At 32.9% G+C, this 14,781-nt stretch overlaps 1 protein-coding gene across 1 annotated transcript; it reads right to left on the reverse strand.

Annotated features, from left to right (window-relative positions):
• Positions 1-3,133: 3,133 nt before the first annotated feature.
• On the reverse strand, positions 3,134-11,162 carry LOC139512112 (protein eva-1 homolog C-like). Its single transcript, XM_071299505.1, has 6 exons — positions 11,096-11,162; positions 9,748-9,805; positions 7,922-8,182; positions 6,715-6,969; positions 5,534-5,602; positions 3,134-4,696 (listed from the first exon to the last, which is right to left on the reverse strand). The coding sequence occupies exons 2-6, from the start codon at positions 9,794-9,796 to the stop codon at positions 4,200-4,202; spliced, it is 1,131 nt and encodes a 376-aa protein (XP_071155606.1). The 5' UTR covers positions 9,797-9,805; positions 11,096-11,162; the 3' UTR covers positions 3,134-4,199.
• Positions 11,163-14,781: the final 3,619 nt, after the last annotated feature.

Consider the following 14,781-nt stretch of genomic DNA (forward strand, 5'->3'; position numbering starts at 1 on the left):
TTTGTATGTTATAATGACTTTGTATGTTATAATGACTTTGTATGTTATAATGACTTTGTATGTTATAATGATTTTGTATGTTATAATGACTTTGTATGTTATAATGACTTTGTATGTTTTAATGATTTTGTATGTTTTAATGACTTTGTATGTTTTAATGACTTTGTATATTTGACTGACCTTGGATATTTTAATCCATAACCAGGATATTTGTCATCCGCCTCAAGACACAAACTTTAAGATTAAAAAGTTAAAACTGAATTATCAAAAGAGAATTAAAAATAAGTATATTAAAATATTTAATGAATTCTATATAAAAAATGAATTATTGACCATATACGGTTACATTCCCTTATACAAAATTATTTACCGTTGTTTTTTATTTGCACTGTTTCTAAAATCACCATATGAATTAAATTAATAAAAATTGATATATGGAAATAAGAAGATGTAGCATGATTGTCAATAAGACAACTCTCTACCAGAGACCACATGACGACGAAGTTAACAGCTACAGGTCACCGCCGTACGCCTTCATCAATGAGCAACGCGCATACTTATAAATAAGGATCTAGATGGGGGTTTACGGAATAGATAATGATAGATAATTGGCAAACATATGTATGTAAAAGAAGAGACCCCCCACCCCACCCCACAAAAAAAAAGAATAGAGAATGAAATGGTTCTAAAATTTAAAGAACAGAGAATAATATGATTCTAAAAGGAGTAGGTCCGGTAAGGGCCGATTTTGGCCTCAAATTTCAGGTTCATCTAACGAAAGATTTTGGACACTTTTTTAAATTTAATATTCCTCGGAGTTCAGTATTTTTGTGTTTTTACTTTTTAAGTGTCTATTTCAATTGATTTGATTAGTTTTTGTGAAAGATTTTAACTGATTTAGGCATTGACAACGCTCTGATTCAAGCTTAAATATAAAAAATCTATCAAATATGGCAAAAAACGTCACTTTTCAGATGGTTTTTGTCAAAAATGAAATCCGTGTTCATCCTCAACCTTTATATATGTTATGTATTATCATCATATACAACTTACATTTCAATATTATGAATGAACACGAATGCGGCCACTTTCATTTAAGACGGAAACCGTCTAAAATTTAACTAAAATGCTTAAATTGTGAAGATTTCAGTTATTTAGCATGACTTAATGCTAGTACTCGATATATGTACATTGTTTTGACAAAAACAGCCTATATGTATGTAGCAGAAGCATTCTACTTTCCAATAAATAGCTAAAAGATTACAATTTCCCAATTTTGTAAAACTGCTATATTTTGGGGCCAAAAAGGGGTCTTACTGAACCTACTCCTTTAAAGAATAGAGAATAATGGACAAAAAGTATAAATAATATAGGTAAATGGCCTAACAGAAATGTTTATCCTCCTATCAAGACCATCATGAAGGAAACAGACAGACCAATATCCTCAATTTATCTTATACACAAACATATCTATCTACCTTAACCTAACTTTCAGGTATAAAGATAAGATTATTTTCTTAGTCTAGCGCCTGTGACTATCCACCAATCATGCGATGATCAGAACTTCAGTACTTTGATTTTTAATGAGTTATAGGACTCAACGAATTAGACCAGTCTTTATCGTGTTGTGTTTCAAATTTTTAACTGAATACACACAATCTTTATATTTCAAGATACAGCGATCAAGCTGCACTTCAAACTTTACAAGCCTCGCAACTACACTAAATCCAATTACTATCCTCATGCATCTATACTATTAAACGAGAAGACCTCATTTTGGGTGTCGCTTCTCTTCCTTCCACAATAAATCAATCATCATGCCTCTGTGTCCTATAGGTAACATGCATAGTCGCATTTGTCATCCATTCTTATGATTATTCAGATTGAGTTATTTTGGGAGAAAAACGACAAAAAAGGAGTCCGGATATGATTCCGTCATCGGACTGACTTTTAGTCATAGATAAAACTTCCGGTTTTAAAGATGCACAAATTCAACCAATCGTATGATAGATAACAAAAATGAAAAATAAATAAGCCAATACGAGCGTTCTCCATATCATGGTGTTTAGATCGCAAGAACCACAACTATTATACCTCCTTATAGAGGACAATTATTTTTCGCGTTTATCTACATGTAAACTACGTTTATACTACTTTAATATATAGAGACTCTCTGTATTCTGTCTACTGTTTTCTTTGAAATGTTTACTATTTAAGGGGTCATACAAGTTGTATATATATATTAAAATAAGTAAAACATTTGACACAAGTACAACCAATCGTATGATGGATAACAAAAATTGAAAAAAAATAAGCCATTCAGAGCGTTCTCAATATCATGGTGTTTAGATCGTAAGAATCACAACTATTATATCTCCTTAGAGAGGACAATTATTTTTCGCGTTTCATATCATGGTGTTTTGATCGCAAGAACCACAACTATTATACCTCCTTAGAGAAGACAATTATTTTTCGCGTTTATCTACATGTAAACTACGATTATACTACTTTAATATATAGAGACTGTTTTGTATTCTGTCAGGGACTTTCTATGTTAGTATGTTAGTATAGAAAGTCGGCCCTGATTCTGTTTTCTTTGAAATTTTTACTATTTAAGGGGTCATACCACTTGCATATGTATCAAAATAAGTAAAACATGCTCAACTTCATCTAAAACTACCTCGACCAAAAACTTTAACCTGAAGCGGGACAGACACGGACGGACGAACGAACGAACGAACGAACGGATGTACAGACTAGAAAACATAATGCCCATAAATGGGGCATAACAATTTACTGTTGAAAGGGAAAATAGTGATTTGGCAAAAATGAAAGTAAGGTAGAGATAAGAAGTAGGCAGGACCTTTTTCGGGGCGTCGGGATCGGGTGTTTTTAAGCTCGGGATTTGGGGATTGATCCTTACGGGATCCGGGAATATATTTTTCGATTTCGGGATATGCAATTCTTTAAATTCTGCATCTCGGGATTTCATGGTTTTAAGCCCGGGATTTCGGGATCAGGACCCGTCCGACCACCCCTCAAATTAGCCTTAAAAGTTAGTCATTTATACATGATTCATATCCTACCATTGGCATGTTAATATGGCTCTCAAACGAAAAAGAAAACACTGATGGATTGTCCTAGAAGCATATTTTATTAGACTAATAATGGTCTATATATAAGCAGTTACATTTATTTCATGTTTGAAACGGTGCAAATTGTTAATTTGATTTGACTTTTACCAAAAGAAGCATTGTAGCAAAGGAGAAGAATAATTGTGGTCTGAGGCCAGACACACGAAAATAATTGAATTTAAAAGAAAGGAAACAAATATCGGACTTTGGAAAAAGGGAGAGGGCTTTTGATACCTTTTATGAAATTCTCCATACATAATATCTTTTACAAAAAATCATCCTACAACAGTCTACAAGCTGTATATGCCCGCGATTTCGCGGGTTTGTTCTAGTTTTATTTATTCATTGTAAACTAATGAGTTACATTGTGTGAGACAGTTCCGGTGACAAAAATACTAAAAATAGGAATGCAACAAAACTTTAGGAACAACTAAAGGAAGGAAATGAGTTTGTGTCATGAATAGATACCCCCATCCTTTGTTTTTCCATTACAAATGGATGTATTATATCATAATACTTCGTCGGCCCCTGTTTAGTTTAAGTGACAATTCTCATCCACAATATGTAGTTACAACTTCGCTAAATGCAAATTATCAATAAAGGCTTAAAAGAGAAGCAAAAGATACAAAAGGGACATTGAAACTCATAAGTCGAAAAAAAACTGACACCGCCTAGGCAAAAAAAAATGGAACAAAAGAATGCCTACAGTACACATAACACATAACACCACTAAGACAACTAAAATCTAAGCAACACAAACGCCACCTAATACCGGAAAGCGGGGACAAATTCACCTCTCAATGTATAAAAATATGTCTCATAAAAGAGGAAATATTCATTTATCATTTCCATAAAAGAAAAAATACAACATTGTTACACATCATTTAATTAAATATTCCAATGTGTCAAATAAAAAGGTGGGGTATTTTTTTTTTATGCAGAACAAATACTAAAATGTTTCAAGGTTAATAATTATAGCCTTTCGTGTAAAAGACGCTATCTTCATTTAAAGTTCAATGTACTTCTATCAAACACACTAAACATGGACTTATCGTATAAACTACTTCAGGAACTAGTAACAGCTCTCGAACACACTGCACATGGAATATCGGCATTATCTGTGAACGTAGAACATGATAATGAACCACATTTAATTTCAGTTAAATAAAGCAGCCCTTGGTTGTTCGAAGTTGCCCCTGCATAACTGGCATCTTTGTCTAGACAAATGTAAGATTTGGATGTCGTACCGGCAGTTGAGTCAGAAGCTAAATAACCAGTGTACTCGGCAGCATAACCTGACGGACATGTGAGCAATCCGGCTACCATAAATACAGATTTACTCGAGATAACTTGGCAGACTGTGCAAGGTATTGTGCTCTCGTCATTACTAAGATCAATAACTGAGGTAGAGTCTGTGGTGTCTAATTTAAGCTCCATGCCGTATATATAGCCTCGTTCTGAGTTTACATTAGCATTTGTAGCGCCATATGTTGGACTTGACGTCAAGCATTGATAGTTACTACCTGATCCGCTGCCATCATGTTTAGCCCCAGCCATCGTACCTATAACAAAATATAATACTTTAACAACTAATTCGGAACTCGTAATTCAGTGTTTGTCGTTTGTTGCTGTGATACATATTTGTTTTTCGTTCAATTTTGAACATTATTAGGCCGTTAGTTTTCTCGTTTGAATTGTTTTACATTTTTGATTTGTGAGTCTTTAATAGCTGCCTATGCGGTATGGGACTTTCCTCATTGTTGAAGGCTGTACGGTGAACTATAGCTGTAAATTTCTGTGTCATTTTGGTCTCTTGTGGAGAGATGTCTCATTGGCAATCATACCACATCTTCTTTTTTGTAAATAAAGTGTGGTAGGATTTCTGTATGCTCATAAATTGGCCGTTTCAAATCCTAACGCTTTCTGTGAATATTTCCAAAGTGTACACCGAAACGTCGTGACTGATTCTTAACGTCAAAACCAAAAGAAATTCGTCCAATGACGTGAAGTTATTTATATTTGGAGGGGTGGTTCACCAACAGCGAACCTACCGAAAGTCATTTAGATTCTGAAACGGCAAATTGCATTATAAATACTTTTGAAAACTAGCAAGGATCAAATTAGAAATCATCGCATGTTAGAGAGATCGATTACGGAAAGGGACTGGATTATTTCGGTTTAGTCACACTGAGATTTATGATTTCGAATCCCGCACGTGTCAGTTTTCCTACTGTGCAGTCCGACTTGCTTTGCCAATAAAAAAAAACTACGCCACGAAGTAGCACAATAGTGTTGAAAGTATCATCAAACACCAATCAATCAATAAAAAAATAAATTTAGATTAAATCAATAATTTTAGATACGAACGTAAATCATAAAAAAGTAAACAAAAATTTGACCTTTGTAAACAACTGCTGCTGTGACCGAACAACCACTGGCTCCATAACGTGTGTAGACTGGTCCGGTTGCTGCAATTAAAAACAATAATTTACTAAAAATGTATAACGTATCGTATTGAGATCTTGTTCAATGAGTTAAACAATTGCTCTAGGACAGTGATGAATTGTAAAATATTATATTTGCTAGATAAAAAGGGTATTGAACACAAACAAAACCTAGCAAACTAACAACAAAATATCCAAATATAAACAATACTATAAACAATACATTATATTCTATATAATTTGAATTTATTTGCAGCATCAGCAAGCAAACACATTATTGAGATTAGTTAATTGGTCGACGAATATGTTACCCAAGATTGACTTTAGACATCATCAATTTGCTGGATTATTTCTATGTTCGCTATTAAAAAACTGAAGTGTTTGGCGTTATACTTCAAAAGCACTGAAATAACAAAACGTTGTAATTGGCTAACAAAATATTAAACTATGGAAATTTAACAAATTATGCGACATTAATTTTATTTTTGAGATACAGACGACAAATTACTTAGCCGTTAGATTCTTAAATGCCAAATAATAACATGCTTTCATAATCAGACCCAGAACAAATCAGTGTTACCCTAATATACGATAAAGTCTCTGACATACAATGAATTTTGACGTAACACATTGCTTTTCAACAAATGTCTCTTACATACAATTTAATTATTTTTTAATTACATTTTTAAGATGTTACTCCGGAACTTAGGTCTGTGTCATTTAATTTAACTTTTATTTCATCAAAAATGCAAACTATAGAATATAGTGACAAAACAACACAATAATTCAAAAAATGCGCGCAGTGTTTTAGTTAATTAACAGTGTTGTTCGGTTACGAGTCGAATATTTTTCGATATCATAATTCTTTGATAAGTTATTCCTTTAATAACATTAAAGTAGAGCTTTTAAACGGAAGAAATGCAGAAAATCAAGGAACTATAATTATCTTTTTCTATGCATTCACAATTTCGTTGTTGCGACGTCATCGACCACGTCACGGTTGACAAACACCTATAACTATAAAGATTATTATAAAGAGGAATAAAAATTTCGAGTTTATTTTACATTTAAAATTATCGGTTTTCATTTAATCACGGTAATTCACAGCAACTAAAGTAATAAAGTAATGTACTTACCAGAAGTGCATTTGTAGGAAATAGTCAATGTTTCTTCTTTGTTAGCTGCACAGTCACTATCAGGAAACACAGTATCAGTAGCTGCAACCGAACAGCTGCTTTCATCATCACACAAACCTTGTACTATTGACAGTGCATTAAGGTCAAGGCATGAACTTCCAGATTTGTATTCAGCATTTATTATTTTGATTTTTTCCCCATTGGAGCAAGATAAAGTTGCAGTATTTCCTTGGTTTTCAGTTTGTGTCAATAGATCTATAAATAAGTATAAGTTTCAACATGCGATAGACAATATAAAACTGAAAAAAAGATCATCTTGGAACACATCACGTCTCTTGTCCCCTGGATTAATGTAGTAGTTCGTTGTTGTTTGCTCAACGTCAATGGCAAAAAATGTCATGTAAGAATCTAAAAAGTTCTTTGTAATATTTTTTTGTAACAACGAACAGCAAAACGTTGTGATTGACAAAACGTTTTTTCACATTGAAAATTCAGCCAATTTCATTTGGAATACGGATAATGAAATTATTCATATTCCTTCGTATTCTGAAACGGTTGTTATGCCAAAGCGTTTTCGTCCTAACGGTAACGATTTGCATTTAAATCTTATAAAACAAATCTTTGTTTCCCCGTAGAAAGAATATTGATAGCACCTCTATTTCGATTAACACAGAAATCATTTCAATAATAAATTGCAGTGAGTTATTTCTAGATGATAATTAAATGACTTAAAATCCAAGAAATCGAAAACCAATTGCGAAACCACCAACCAATATTAGTTTAATTTCAACGTAGCTGATTCGAGGATTTAATACAGTCACTTCAAGCAGACTTTTAAAAAAAATGGACATGTAATTTGAAAATTAACTAAAGCACACAAACCGATACACAATGCAATTATAGTTTGATCATCGATCAAATCCCAACAAATCTGTTTAAAAATCTATTTAAGGATAAAAGCTTCATTTTCATAATTTCATTGCGGTGGGAAAACGTTATCCGAGGCACATTTTGTATGAAGCCCGGAACCATATTAACATTTTGTGCTACAACCATGAAATTAAGAGTCATATCAAGCTTTCCGTTTGTCAAGTTTTCAATGCATTATTTTAGCATTGTCGACGGAAAGCACGTTAAGTCACAGCTGTTGTAATATCAGCCAATCAAAATAATGGATTCAAATGAAATATTAATTATTCATACTTACTGCTAATACAGTTGAATTTTACAGTAAACGTTTGTTCTCTATCTACGCTACAATCTGAACTAAACGTGTCGCTATTCAACGTTACAACGTAAGTTTGTTTGCCACTTGTTAAAGCCTGTAAAGTAGTCAATGCGCTTGCGTCGCCACATGCTGGATCAACGTTATTTCCATAAAACGCAGATTTGATATCGATTGAAGTACCAGGATTACATTCAAGAGTAAGCACATCACCTTCAACTCCGTCAATTTTCGTTGCACCATCTACAATATAATATACCTATTATGACAGATAAGACATTTCCTTTAAAAAATTACTACCATTATGTTACAACAGTTATAATTATATGTCTTTCATTTAATAAATACTAGAACGCACCCGCGAAATCTCGGGCATATACAGCTTGTGAACTGTTGTAGGATGATTTTTTTGTAAAAGATATTATGTATGGAGAATTTCATAAAACGTATCAAAAGCCCTCTCCTTTTTTCCGAAGTCCGATATTTGTTTCCCTTCTGTTAAATTCAATAATTTTCGTGTTTCTGGCCTCAGACCACAATTATTCTTCTCCTTTGCTACAATGCATCTTTTGGTAAAAGTCAAATTAAATTAAAACTTTGCACCGCTTCAAACATGAAATAAATGTAACTGTTTATATATAGACCATTATAAGTCTAATAAAATATGCTTCTAGGACAATCAATCAGTCATTTTTCTTTTGAGAGCCTTATTAACATGCCAATGGTAGGAGATGAATTTTGTACATTAAAATGACTAAGACCGACTAAGGCTAACTTGAGGGTGGTCGGAGGGTTCCTGATCCCGAAATTTCGGGCTTAAAAACATGAAATCCCGAGATGCAGAATTTAAAGAAATTCATTTCCCGAAATACAGGATCCCATAATGATCAATCCCCAAATCCCCAGCTTAAAAACACCCGATCCCGACGTCCCGAAAAATGTCCTGCCTCCCTCTAATCTCCACCCTACTATCATTTTTGCCAAATCACTACTTTCACTTTCAACAATAAATGTGTATGCCCCATTCATTAGCATTATGTAGTCTGTGCATCCGTGCGTTCGTTCGTTCGTCCGACCGTCTGTCCCACTTCAGGTTAAAGTTTTTGGTCGAGGTAGTTTTTGATGAAGTTGAAGTCCAATCTATATACTAGTATCAAAGTAGTATAATCGTAGTTTACATGTAGATAAACGCGTAAAATAATTGTCCTCTCTAAGGAGATATAGTTGTGGTTCTTGCGATCTAAACACCTGATATGGAGAACGCTCTGATTGGCTTATTTATTTTTCATTTTTGTTATCTATCATACGATTGGTTGTACTTGTGCATGTTTCAAACCGGAAGTCTTATCTATGACTAAAAGTAGATCTGATGACGTAATCAATATCCGGACTCCTTTTTTGTCGTTTTTCTCCAAAAATAACTCAATCTGAATAATCATAAGAATGAATGACGAATGCGACTATGCATGTTACCTATAGAACACAGAGGCATGATGATTAATTTATCGTGGAAGGAAGAGAAGCGACATACAAAGTGAGGTCTTCTCGTTTAATAGTATACATACTAGTAATGGAAAAATTTAACAATTACTATCCACACTGATCTGTGTCCACAAAAATAAATATACTTATATACTAGTATAATGTTTAAAGACTAAATCTTTCCATATATTTTATTCAAGTAGTTCACATGAACGTGATGATATTATGTAATAATACTTTATCTATTTGATTGGTTAAAAAAATATTCAACTTCAGCAATTTTCCCGGAGAATTCTGGGGCATTTTTTTTTACAAACAATACTTACAAACTGCTGCTACGAAAATCGAAACTACGAATAAAATCTTGGTTAACATTTTTTTATCCTGCAAAAAAAACACGATTTCATTAAAACATGTATATTCTCAATTTTAAAAATATCAAACTAAATCTTTCATTCAGTGCCTTCAAGAATAAGAGACAAATTGGAATAAGAAAAAGAAAAGAATAAACATCCACAAAACACCAGTCAACATAATGTAACAAAACAACAGAATATAAATGTATAAAGCAGCATTCATCATGGTAAGACATGTATACAGTATACAATATCATGCAATCGCTTTTGAATTTATTGTTCTGATTGAAAAGCAGATTTAACCAGTAATGGCATGTATTCAGTTATGGCCATTTTTGGTATCATAACTTTGTTTCTCTATAATACATGTATTTATAAAGGTTTTGTTCCATAACATTGTGGTGATGTTTTATTAGACGACATTGTAGGCTTTTGAAAATTAATATCCTGGCCTGGTAAGAGCTGAAAATGTATAACCAGTAGGAAAACTCACAGTCCAAATCAATATAGATTGGAGTCGAATTCTCCTGACAGGTGACGGATTCAAACTCAAACCGCAGACAGGCTAAATATAGAGTAGTTCGACTATTTAGACTACTCGGTGTCAACTTCCTCTCCCTCCACAGAATATCAAATGGTCGGCCCTAACACACAAATATCACATCTGATTTTTTTTAAATCTCTTCTTCAAACCATAATTTCCCCTAATATGACTTTGGAAGGCAATTCTCTTATTTTTATTCTATCACTGCATATGTACTATGTTTTAGCACGTACATGTAAGAGACTCTTTACATTGAATTTCTTAACTTTCGATACGTATTGTGATGTGTTTGTAACACACAGTAGCATATGTTTAAATAAGAAGTACATGTATCTTTATCAACTTTAGCACAGATTCTTTCAAACAGCCCCGGTTACAACCAATAACTTGGACCAAATTGACAATTTAATATTTGACTTTTAGTGTTGTATTTTTATGATTATGATGGTGGGTTTTTTATCTTTAATACCTTTTTTAGTTATATCATGTGTATCATTTTTCTATGCTATGAATAAATTCATGTCGCTAAAATGGACATCGATAATATTGATGTTTTGCTAAAATGTGTAAAATAATTATGGCGCTGAAATGGACTTACGCTAAAACGCCCGATTATCTTTACTAAAATGTCCTATCAATGCGCTAAAATATCCTTCGCCGGTCTAAAATTTAGATTGATAAAGAAAAAAATCAAAGTCAAAATAATATACAAAAATGTTCTTTAGTGTAAAAGTAAACAATGTACTTACTCGAATAACAAAAAAAATGACTTACTTATTGTGGCCGGTCTGCGAGAGAGAAAAGCTTCAATAATTTTGAGATATTTATTCAATATAAATATATATCCTTAAGAATTACATAAGCTGATTTAGCTTAAAACTTTTAGTTCCTTTACCTTAGGAAGTATTATAATGCAGACTACGGGATATCTGTTATGGGGGTTGTTTTTAAAGGATGCGTGTTCGAGTCAATTATTTAAGATAATCTTTTAAACCTTTGTATTGAAAGGGCTTTATTTGACACAGACATTTTATATCTTGACTTTTAAATGTAAAAAAAAATAGAAGCAAAGAAAATATAGATTAAAAAAACGAAACAAAACATAATATACAACAAAACAACATCTAGTAATATATTTATCAATTCCTTTTACTATTTTATGACTATTTTATATTAAAGTACATTGATTGATTGATTGATTGATTGATTGTATATAGTGTTAAACACCACTTTCAACACTATTGAGCTATTTGTGACGATCAGTTTTTCATTGGTCATAGCGCTTCGAGAGAACCACGGACTTTCGGAGGAAAACTGACGATCATGATAGTCAATTAAGATTGGAGTCGAGTGTACCTGTCCCGTGTGGGATTCAAACTTACAACTCCGATGCTGACAGGCTATGTAAAAAAGGTTCTAATAAGCAGTTACATATTACAAAAGTTATTGTTTTTGTCTTAACTTAGAGAACCAGTTTATTTAGAATAAATGTTCATAGTCTTTGAACATACTGTATAGCATCACCACAGGATATAGGTACCACTGCAGCGTTGGAAAACAAACACATGTGAAGTCAGGTAAATCAAGACTTTTTGTTCGTTTATTTTCGATCTATGAGTTTGACTGTCCCTCCGGTATCTTTCGCCCATCTTTTAAGGTTAAATTCTTGTTATTTTCATAATATTTTACGTTTTGCTGACAATTAAAGTTTTTGTGAAACTGAAACAAATAATTGCAACGCCCCCATCCCTTCAAGCTAGATAAAGTTTAGAGTGGAATCGATAAAAAAAAAAGCTGGATTTAACTATAATCGTAGCTCCAGAAAGGGGGAACTAGGTACCTTGTCCATCTCTCAATCCGCCTCTGGGCTTTCTTTCTGAAAATTGGCAGATTCGGATAGTGGAGTTCCTGGTCAACGAAGCACGTGACGAGTTCAAACTTGTTTGCATAAACTTTCATACATGTATCTTGCATATACAATAATAATCCAGTTTGCTTCCATCAGAGAGACGAGAATTTTCTTATACTTTGCAAAAAATGAAGAATTTACTATGTTTTTTTCAATGATAACAATTATGGGTCACCATTATTATTTATTAAGGTACAGTAACTAGTCGTTCAAAATTGCAAAAACAACAAAAATTTTAGATTGTTCATGAAAAAAAACACATTTTTGTGCATAAAAAGAAATCTATGAACCAGATATGTCATCGAACTTGTTTTCTTGCTACAAGTAAAAATGAAAATTTCCCTATATGTCCAGTATAAGTTTTGTACTGGAAATTTATCTCCCCTTCAATAGCTGATTTGAAAAATTAATTCTAAAAGCACAAATATTTGGTATTTGTTTAAACATTTTTAATAAAGCAATAAATAACTAAGTCTTCTTTACATAAATAAACAGTGTAACCAATTTATTGCAAATCTGTCTCTAAATTTGCAGATTTTGGCAAAGAACTAGACCGATCATTTACTGTGATTGTACAATTCAAGATGAACTACCTTACAGGAATATCCCCTTTTAAAATAAATAACAGTCAGCAAGAAAGAATGATGATTCGTTTGATCTTGAGATAGTTTTATAAAATAATTGAAGAAATATAAAGAGAGCTGTCTGGTGTTTACATGTTAAACGTATAACCGCTGGGAAAATAGCAATCTCCGTACAGCGCTCGTTTCCTTTCAGTATACTTAGTACACTATAATACAATGTTTAGGGCTGGAATTCTGATTAGTTTTTGGTATATTTGTAGGACTCTAAAGTGCGATGGTACTCTAAAGTATGTTGGTCACGCTAAAGTGCGATGGTCTTCGCTAAAGTACGATGGTGTCTTACCCTAAAGTGCGATGGTTGTTTGTTTGCTAAAGTACGATGGTATATCACGCTAAAGTGCAATAGACCAAAAGGGTTAAGATTTTAGGGCTTAAAACGTGAAAGTACATGGATGTTAAAAAAATCGTCTTTTTGCAAAAGCTGGTATGCTAAGATATAAATATGTGATAGGCTTTATAAATATGTATGGCTTAAGTGATTGTTTCTAAATTTTGAAGACCGGCCACGTTTGTATTGATAAAAAGGTAAGTTAGGTCACAAAATACTATATTTCCTGGAGATGATTTTTTAACTATTCGGTCGTATCAAATATTTGGATCATTGGTGTAGCTTATCGTTCACACTGTCTGTCAATTATTTGAACACCTCCCTTATACATATATAGGCGTCATTGTAAATTACAAATAAAAAAATCGTTCATTGTTGGAATGTTTAACATTTATTTGTATAAGCTTTAATTCAAATGTGAGAGAAAAGAGATGTCCTAGTTTTCACCTTTTTCGTAGCGAGTACAAACACATGTTATATTTTCATACAATATACATTTGTACAAACTAGTGATTTAGATGAAAATCTATAATTTAAATTACGCATGAAAACATGTACCTTTATTTTACAGACGTTACTTCTCCATAAAATTCACAATGTTTTTAAAAACGGGGACTGAGCACCCGAAAAAAAACCAACACATAATTATGCTCCAGCCGACAAAGCACGGTTAGGACATTTGGTTTATAAGTTGTTAATTAAGGAATGACTAATATTTTTTCTGTCTATGAAGAAATGACATAAAAAATTTGGTGCACACAGAATAACGTGCGTAGCGGGTTATTTAACAGTGTGCACCACATTTTTTATGTTATTTCGAATAGACAGAAAAAATATTAGTCATTTCTTATAATTTAATTCTAGTAAATTTCATTTTCAACCGTAGAAAACCATGAAAACCCGTTGATGACGTCACGGTCACATGACTAAATTATGTCTATGGGCTGATAAAAAAATAACGTCAGCCAATCAGAAGACGCGCTACATCCAAAATTAAATTATTGAAATATATCTTCTAGCATGTTCATTTTTGGTTTGTATTTATAAACGACTGTTAACGTCATAATCCAACCACGTTTCATACGTTTATACTTTCGCGGACCATCGCACTTTAGCGTATGAAGGCATCGGACCAAGAGAACATATCTTGGAACCAGTAGGCTGCAAACCAAACTAAAGATCTATGAATATTATTTATCACCCACTAAAAAAGGCGTGGTGAGCCGTATCTACAAAGTGCAACCTTTATGAGGTTTGAGGAACAACCTCTGGGGAAAATCTATGGTTGAGTTGAAAAGTCTTGCTTTTGTAAGCAAACATATATTTATAGAGCGATAAGTTTTTGTCCCAGTTATGTTGCTAGAGTTTATCCCCCTCCCCACCCACAACTTAACCCTCCCAAACGTAGCGAAATGTCACATGTAGTATAATGAGAAACAAGTATGTGTGAGAATGTGTTACTGTGGTACGATAGTAAACACATATCTTAAAACTCCAGACCTGTCAAACGGTCTCGGTAGACTATGCTTTCATAATATGGAATTGTCACAAAACTGAAAATAATTTGTTCAAAGTCCGA

The sequence above is a fragment of the Mytilus edulis genome, chromosome 2 (genome assembly GCF_963676685.1).
Source record: "Mytilus edulis chromosome 2, xbMytEdul2.2, whole genome shotgun sequence".
NCBI lineage: Eukaryota > Metazoa > Mollusca > Bivalvia > Mytilida > Mytilidae > Mytilus > Mytilus edulis.

Bases quoted from the DNA above. Each gene is read 5' to 3' on its own strand.
- LOC139512112 (XM_071299505.1), bottom strand. From the start codon at position 9,796: ATGTTAACCAAGATTTTATTCGTAGTTTCGATTTTCGTAGCAGCAGTT. The intron at 8,183-9,747 runs GTAAGTATTGTT...ATTATATTGTAG, and splicing joins GATTTTCGTAGCAGCAGTTT to ATGGTGCAACGAAAATTGAC. The intron at 6,970-7,921 runs GTAAGTATGAAT...ACTTATTTATAG, and splicing joins AAAATTCAACTGTATTAGCA to ATCTATTGACACAAACTGAA.